This window comes from Protobothrops mucrosquamatus, unplaced genomic scaffold, assembly GCF_001527695.2.
Source record: "Protobothrops mucrosquamatus isolate PMUCROS unplaced genomic scaffold, P.Mucros_1.0 scaffold39, whole genome shotgun sequence".
NCBI classification, from domain to species: domain Eukaryota; kingdom Metazoa; phylum Chordata; class Lepidosauria; order Squamata; family Viperidae; genus Protobothrops; species Protobothrops mucrosquamatus.
In genome coordinates this window covers 2,068,912-2,077,064 of record NW_015386421.1, presented here as the reverse complement: position 1 = coordinate 2,077,064, position 8,153 = coordinate 2,068,912, and the positions used below count along the sequence as shown (strand labels likewise).

Below are 8,153 nucleotides of genomic sequence, written 5' to 3'. Positions count from 1 at the left end.
AAGACCTACAAATAGAAATAGAAAGACTGTGGCAAAAGCAAGCAAGGGTAGTACCAATAGTAATAGGCGCCTTGGGTGCAATCCCAAAACAACTGGAGCACCACTTGAACACCATTGGCATTGACAAATTCGCCATTAGTCAATTGCAAAAGGCGGCCTTACTAGGAACTGCTTCCATCCTGCGACGATATCTGTAATAACATCAAACATCCACATCTGCCTATCCCAGGTCCTTGGTAAGGACTCGATAGGTAGACAAAATGCCAAATCCAGTCTAAACATCTGGTTGACTGTGCGATGATCCATAATAATAATAATAGTAATAGAGTTGGAAGGAATCTTGGAGGTCTTCTAGTCCAACCTCCTGCTCAGGCAATAAATGGTTGTCCAGTCTCATCTTAAAAGCTTCCAGTGTTGGAGCATTCACAACTTCTGGAAGCAGGTTGTTCCACTGATTAATTGTTCTAACTATCAGGAAATTTCTCCTTAGTTCTAGGTTTCTTCTCTGATTAGTTTCCATCCATTGCTTCTTGTCCGGCCTTCAGGCGCTTTGGAGAATAGCTTGACTCCCTCTTCTTTGTGGCAGCCCCTGAGATATTGGAACACTGCTATCATGTCCCCCCTCATCCTTCTCTTCATTAAACTAGATATACCCAATTCCAGTAACCGTTTGTGTATATGTTTTAATCTCCAGTCCCCTAATCATCTTTGTTGCTCTTCTCTGTACTCTTTCTAGAGTCTCAACATCTTTTTTACATGGTGGTGACCAAAACTAGATGTATTGTTCCATGTGTGGCCTTACCAAGGCGTTATAAAGTGGTATTAAAGTGGTTTTTCTTGATTTTTCCTGCTCCAAATGTGATTAATTTTTCTAGTACTTCATAAGGCTTGTTTTGGAAGCTCTCCATGTAAGGAATATATTTGCTCTCTTTGAATGAATCCAAAGCAGATAAAAAGTGTGTTTATTTACCATACTAAGCTAAGCTAAATCTTCAAATGGAGCCTGTTGGAAGTTACAAGACTGAAATTTGCTATTTTTATCATATATTGTTGTGGAATGTTTTATATAAAAGACACTCTGTATAAACCTAGGGGGAGCTGACTCATTCTGCTTACAGACCAGGCTTGGAACATTATATTGTTGATCTCTAGAAGTGAGCGCTGAATCATTAAGCCTAGTAGGTGTTTATCCAATCTTCATATAAAAGCAGAGCAACAGCAGTATATTAGAGAAAGTAAGTTGGGTCTCTGAAAGAATCTTTGTATTGTCTGAGGAATGATTGGCTTAAATTACTGCAGCAGCATGATCAAACAGCTTTGCCAGGATCTTCCCAGTGTCTGTAGCTGCATATGCTACAGGATTTCATGTGGGTTATTATAGGTTGAAAGCTGAATTAAGATCCTATGAGTCATTACTCAGCACAAACAGGTAATCCCCGAGTTACAAGCATTCACTTAACACTTGTTCGAAGTTACGTGATAAGCGCCCCTTAGTGCTTATGAGCAAGTCCCGAAATTATGAATATTGCAGCACCATGGCAGTCGTTCACCCTTACGAGTGACCACAGAGGCTCTGCAACATTCACCCTGGTTATTCTCTTCCTCCCCACCCCCACCCCGGGTCTCCCTAGGCACCAGACCTTTAATACTCACCCTGTGAAGTTCGAGATCCTTCAATTTCTTGGCTGCTCCAGGCCTTCGGTGCATTCTCAGAGAATGGAGGCCTAAGAGAAGGCCTGGAGAAGGCCTCTGGTGCCCGGATTGGGCCACCGGAGGGCCATGAAAGCATCCCCCGGCCTTAGATCCAGGCGGCAGTGGCCTGGAAAAGGCCTCTGGCACCCAGATTGGGCCACCACAGGGCCGCGGAAGCATCCCCCAGCATCAGATCCGGGCAGCAGTGGCCTGGAAAAGGCCTCCGATGCCCTAATCCAGCCTCCGGAGGCACACGGAAACATCCCCCAGCCTCAGATCCGGGTGGCAGCAGGAACCATGGCAGAGAGGAGACAGATCTTTTCAAGTTGAGTCCAGCACAGCAGGAAGGAAGGGGGAAGTATGAGGTATCTTAGTGGGTCGGGGAGTCCTTGGAGTCCTGTTACATCACTAGGCCCTCCATGGCCTTCCCCACTCTAAGATACCTCATGTTCATTTAACGAGCTGCATGCGTCTTAATGAGCAAGGGAGTGATCTCTTCACTTCCACAAGTTTTCGAGTCACAAGTGGAATGGGCAGGCTCCATTACACTCATAACTCAAGGTCTACCTGTTCTTAGGAATGATTCAAACTAAGTAGGTTCTGTGTGAGTTGGGTCATCTGAAACATAAATATGCTCCATTATTGTCTTTGCATTATTTACTTACTTCCTGAATACCACTGCGAGTATTCTTAAATATATCACAGCTAATTGTAACATTTTTGTTACTAAGATGTCCCCATCACCCCTAATTCATAAATTATAGAAACTGGAGTTGCTAAATTTGAGAAAGTTTAAGTGGATGATATAGCTATTGAAAATCTCTGGGTCACAAATAAGAAGCAATGTGTAAAGTAATGACTTTATTTGCTTTGAGGAAATCATTTTGGGATGCTAGGATTGGATATATTTGTAATCATTAAAGTGAGGCAAAGCTAAATATGGAGAAGAGTAGAATTTGTACTTCTTTTTTGTCTTTCTTTCTGTTTCTCTTTCTCCTTGACTGTCTCTCTCATACATATGCACACACCTGCATACACAGTAGCTAGGTCCCATTGTATTTGTATAGAGCTTTCTAAATATATTCCATTCTTGAATTTTTGGAATTTTTAGTATCTAATAGAAAATAGTATTTCCCTCTACCTATCATCCTCCTGCTAGGCAATTACTTAGAAAAAACAGTGGATTCTTTTACTTTCTAAGAAACCTGACACCTTCAATTTTCCTGCTTAATTATAGCTATTAATAAGTGAAAATGAGCATGGTATTTATAACAAGAGCACAGGGAGTAGGTATGAATATGTAATACTGTCTTATTTGGCACAAAATGTACTTTCAATTTATGTTAGATCAGCAATAATTCCACAGTCTCAGGCAAAGGTACTTCTCATGTTCTGGTTCTTAAGGGGCTAAGGATTGAATTTGGGACATTAAACATGCAAAATATGTGCTTGGCAAATGAGCATCATTCCCAGCCTCATATAAGCATTTAAATATGTCTCTATACTTGAATTTCACCCTGAACTATTCAATCTGCCTCTAAATACTGAATATTTAAGATTATATTTTATGAACAATGGGTCCACTTGCTGTTGTAGACCAATATGTTCTCCAAATATGACTCTAAAATATTATTCTGTTAAGGAGAATCTTAATTTTCTATTAAGATTATTTTGAAACATAAAATAAAAAATAATATCACAACAAGCCAATGTATGATTGTTCTTAGCTGACAGTGCCGGCTGGCGACCCCAAGGGGGAGGGCCTTCTCTGTGGGAGCTCCCACCCTCTGGAATGAGCTGCCCCCAGAGATCAGGGTGATCCCTGATCTCCCTTCCTTCCGCCGCGCCCTTAAGACATGGCTATTCCAACAAGCAGGACTGGCCTAGGGTAATTTTTTAGAGGGGTTTTAATTATATTTTAATCAGACAACATTTAAATATTTCTTTTTAACTAATTTTAAATTTTGTAATTGTTTTTGGTGTATTTTAAATTGATTGTCAGCCGCCCTGAGTCCGCAAGGAGAAGGGCGGGATATAAATTCAAATAAATAAAATAAATAAATAAATAAACTGATTTTAGTACTGAATTTGGGTTCAAAACAAGTTACTGGCTACTCAATTTATTATTTCTTTATTTTTACTGACAAGAAAGAGGAGAAATATTTCTGGAATTTTCTGCTCAGATACCAGTAATAACTTGGCTTACCTTATGTGTTGGTATCTTGATTGAGGAGGAGGCATAGCATCTGTTCTTCCTTGTCATGCAGCTTGGGAGAATCCTGCTTATCATTTATAGAGATGACATGCATCATCTACAATCATGACTTTTTTTAAAAACACTTTTTTAAAAAACACTTTTCTCCAGAGATGCCTACCTGTGGCATAGAGGTGGGTATCAACACATCTCCAGGTATGTTGTTGCTTGCTCTTTGGTTTGGTAGAAATAAGCTACACCAAAACACTAGAGGCTAAATATACCTGTGGGATTAATAGTAATGCATACTATGGTGACATTGAATAAAGTGTGGTTGCAGTTTTTTCCCCATATTATAATGGCTGCCCATGATTATAATGCAAATTTCATTTGTATTGTTCTCCTAGCTAAAGAGACATACAGATTAAATATCTTCTTTTGTATTGTGTTTCAGCTCACAGTACACAGAGAAGGATAGTTTATTATTCAAGTAATTCCAGCTGGTGCATGTCTGAGAAAAATGTGAGGTGGTACGTCACAAAATATAGGTAGTCCTTACAACAGTTCATTTAGTGACCATTCAAACTTAACAAAAACACTGAAAAAAGTGACTTATGACCATTTTTCATACTTACGACCATTGCAGCATCCTCATGGTTATGTGATCAAAATTGACTCATTTTATGATGGTTGCAGTGTCCCAGGGTCATTTGATCACCTTTTGTAACCTTCTAACAAGGAAAGTAAGTAGGAAAGCCAGATTCACTTCACCATATTACTAATATAACAACTACAGTGGTTCACTTAACAACTGTGGCAAGAAAGGTCATGAAATGGGGCAAAACCCATTTAACAAATTACTCACTTAGCAACAGAAATTTTGGGCTCAATTGTGGTTGAAAGGTAGGGACCGCCTGTATTTTATATTGGCTATTCCTTTTCTGATTTCTTGTTAATGGGTTATAAATTAAAGCTAAGATGCAGATTTATTCAGTAATCAATTTGATCCTGAAGTTTTTATCTGCCCCTGTTATGAATTTTGAAAAATCCTTGAAATGGCTTCACTTTCTAAAGTATTCTTTTTTTCTCTACAGATAATCTAATCAAAGCCATCTTGTCAGTAACAAAGAATTACCACCTTACTTCAACCCTTGACAGGTGAGTAGATTTCCTAGTCCTGGCCTGTGAGATATACAGTATGTATTGCTTCAGAATTAATAAGGATAGAGAAGAGTTCCTATTACAGCTCTTGGAGTTTATAAAATAGATCTTTTTCTACAGCAGGTCTAATGGCATTTGGGAATGACAGTGGGAGAATGGGCCCAGTGAGGTCAGATAAGAGACAACATAGTCCACAGCTGGATAGTAGGTGGGCAACAGGCTCAGAAGGGGCCTTTCATAATTTCTTGGGGTATAAGGAGATGGACAGAGAATTCTACTTTCAGACTTATGAGGTTTTGTTAATTTTGCCTTACAATAAAGTAAAATTAACTGTTCTGGACAGATTTCCTGACTAGTTAACCTGCTAAGGCTGACAGCTTTAGAATTTGTGTTTTCTAATGGCAATTCAATCTACTTGATTGTGATCCTTTCAAAATAAGAGTACTTTCTTTCAATGTATTCTTTTAAATACATTAATTTGCCACAATTCCCCAAGTATAAATTTGTAATATTGTACAATATTTTATTTGAAGAACATAGAAAGTTTATCTTGTTCTCATTAGCCAGCCCTCTAACAAACTAACAACCCAGTTTTTATAATAGATGGATGGTAACAAGAGCTAATTATGGGATTTCTTACTACAGACCCCTAGGGCTGAGTTGGTGATGTGTATACTCCTCTTTGACTTCCATTTAGATTATGTGCATTCAATATTTTTCTGAATGATATATGCCCTGACTTCCTTGCAACCTCCAGTTACATTGGGACTTCAACTCCATCATGGTCCTGCTGTTAGACATTATGGAAGTTACTATGTGATACATCTGGCAGGTTGAAGAATGCTGTTGTACATTTAATATCAAACATGTTTAAATTTCATAGTTGTAATAAGTCCTACTTCCACATGGCCAAACTGAACACTACATTCTAGTGTTCTCTGAAATTAACTTTGTACCAAGTTTACACTTTTCTGTATTTTCCATTAATAATTGTTCTGTCAGATTTTCTCTTCTTCATCAGATATTCCTCATTTTCTAAAGCAAATGTTCATGACTTATCTTGCATTGCCAAAGACACTGAAAAATCAACATTTTGATTTGTGGAAAAAAATGTGAACAATCCACTGCATAACCAAACACTGGGATTAATTTACTGCATCTGGGGCATATTTGAGATGAAATTGAGAGAGAAAGAAATAGAAGAGATTCAGGAAGTGTGTATACAGGTGAGGAATGAAGATTGTATAAATAGCAATAAGTGACTACCAACAACAATAGTGAAATTTATGAAACAAACTAGCTTTCACATAAGCTCAATAAACCATTTTATTGATTGAACAAAACCCCTTCCGCCATTTTATGGATATGTTAAATCCCATCACCAATAATAATAATAACAACAACAACAATAACAACAACAGCAACAAAGTTGGAATGGACCTTGGAGGTCGTCTATTCCAACCCCGTGCTCAGGCAGGAAACCCTCTACCATTTCAGACAAATGGCTGTCCCGTCTCTTCTTAAAAACTTCCAGTGTTGGAGCATTCACAGCTTCTGGAGAAAGATTGTTCCACTGATTAATTGTTTTGTCAGGAAATTTCTCCTTAGTTCTAGGTTGCTTCTCTCTTTGGTTAGTTTCCATCCGTTTCTTCTTGTCCTGTCCTCAGGTGCTTTGGAGAATAGTTTGACTCCCTCTTCTATGTGGCAGCCCCTGAGCTATTGGAACACTGCTATCATGTCACCTGTCGTGCTTCTCTTCATTAAACTAGACATAGCCAATTCCAGTAACCATTTGTTTTTATGTTTTAGTCTCCAGTCCCCTAATCATCTTTGTTGCTCTTCTCTGTACTCTTTCTAGAGCCTTTTTGCATCGTGGTGACCAAAATTGGATGCAGTATTCCAAGTGTGGCCTTACCAAGGCATTGTAAAGTAGTATTAACACTTCACGTGATCTTGATTCTATCCCTCTGTTAATGCAGCCTAGAACTGTGTTGGCTTTTTTGGCAGCTGCAGCACACTACTGGCTCATATTTAAGTGATTGTCCACTGGGACTCCAAGATCCCTCTCACAGTTACTACTATTGAGCAAGGTACCACCTATACTATACCTGTGCATTTGGTTTTTCTTGCCTAAATGTAGAACATTACTTTTTTCACCATTGAATTTCATTTTGTTAGATAGCACCCAATTTTCAAGTCTGTCAAGATCCTTCTGTATCTTAAGCCTGTCTTCTGGAGTGTTGGCTATTCCTGCCAGCTTGGTGTCATCTGCAAATTTGATGAGTTCCCCGTCTATCCCCTCATCCAAATCATTGATGAAGATGTTGAAGAGCAGTGGGCCCAGAACAGAGCCCTGGGGCACCCCACTACACACTTCCCTCCATGTAGATGCAGTTTCATTGAGGACCACACAATAAATACGGCCGGTCAGCCAGCTACGAATCCATCTGGTGGTGATTCTGTCTTATTTTTCTGTCTTATCAAGTAGTAGGTTGTGATCTACTTTATCAAATGCCTTAGTGAAGTCCAATTAAATTATATCCACAGCATTCCTCTGGTCCATTACTTTTGTCACTTGGTCATAGAATGCAATAATATTTGTCTGGCATGATCTGTTTTTGACAAACCCATGTTGGCTTTTGGTAATGACTTTATTTGCCTCTAGGTATTCGCTGATTCGTTACTTGATTATCTTTTCCAAGATCTTCCCAGGTATTGAGGTCAGGCTGATAGGCTGATAGTTAGGCCACCCCAATGATGCCCTTGACGTGATGGCCCGGTGCCTGGAGGCCGTACGGGTCTGGATGGGGAGAAACAGACTCAGACTCAACCCTTCCAAGACTGAGTGGCTGTGGTTGCCGGCTCCCAGGCATAGTCAGCTGACTCCGTCGCTGACTATAGGGGGCAAAATTTTGGCTCCCTCAGAGAGGGTGCGCAATCTGGGTGTCCTCCTGGATCCATGGCTGACACTAGAAGATCAATTGACGGCCGTGGCCAGGGGGGCGTTTTACCGGGTACGCCTGGTTCGCCAGTTGCGGCCTTTTCTGGACCGGGATGCCTTGCGCACAGTTACCCACGCTCTTGTCACCTCCCGCCTGGACTACTG

General features: G+C 39.9%; 1 protein-coding gene across 7 annotated transcripts in view; it reads left to right on the top strand.

The window, feature by feature from the left end:
* Positions 1 to 8,153, top strand: part of ST3GAL3 (ST3 beta-galactoside alpha-2,3-sialyltransferase 3) — a 168,056-nt gene that overhangs the window by 109,352 nt on the left and 50,551 nt on the right. For all 7 annotated transcript variants that reach the window (XM_015811361.1, XM_015811360.1, XM_015811356.1 and 4 more), the window contains one exon: positions 4,981 to 5,044. In XM_015811361.1, coding sequence (XP_015666847.1) covers positions 4,981 to 5,044 — 64 coding nt within the window. The remainder of the gene's footprint in view (positions 1 to 4,980; positions 5,045 to 8,153) is intronic.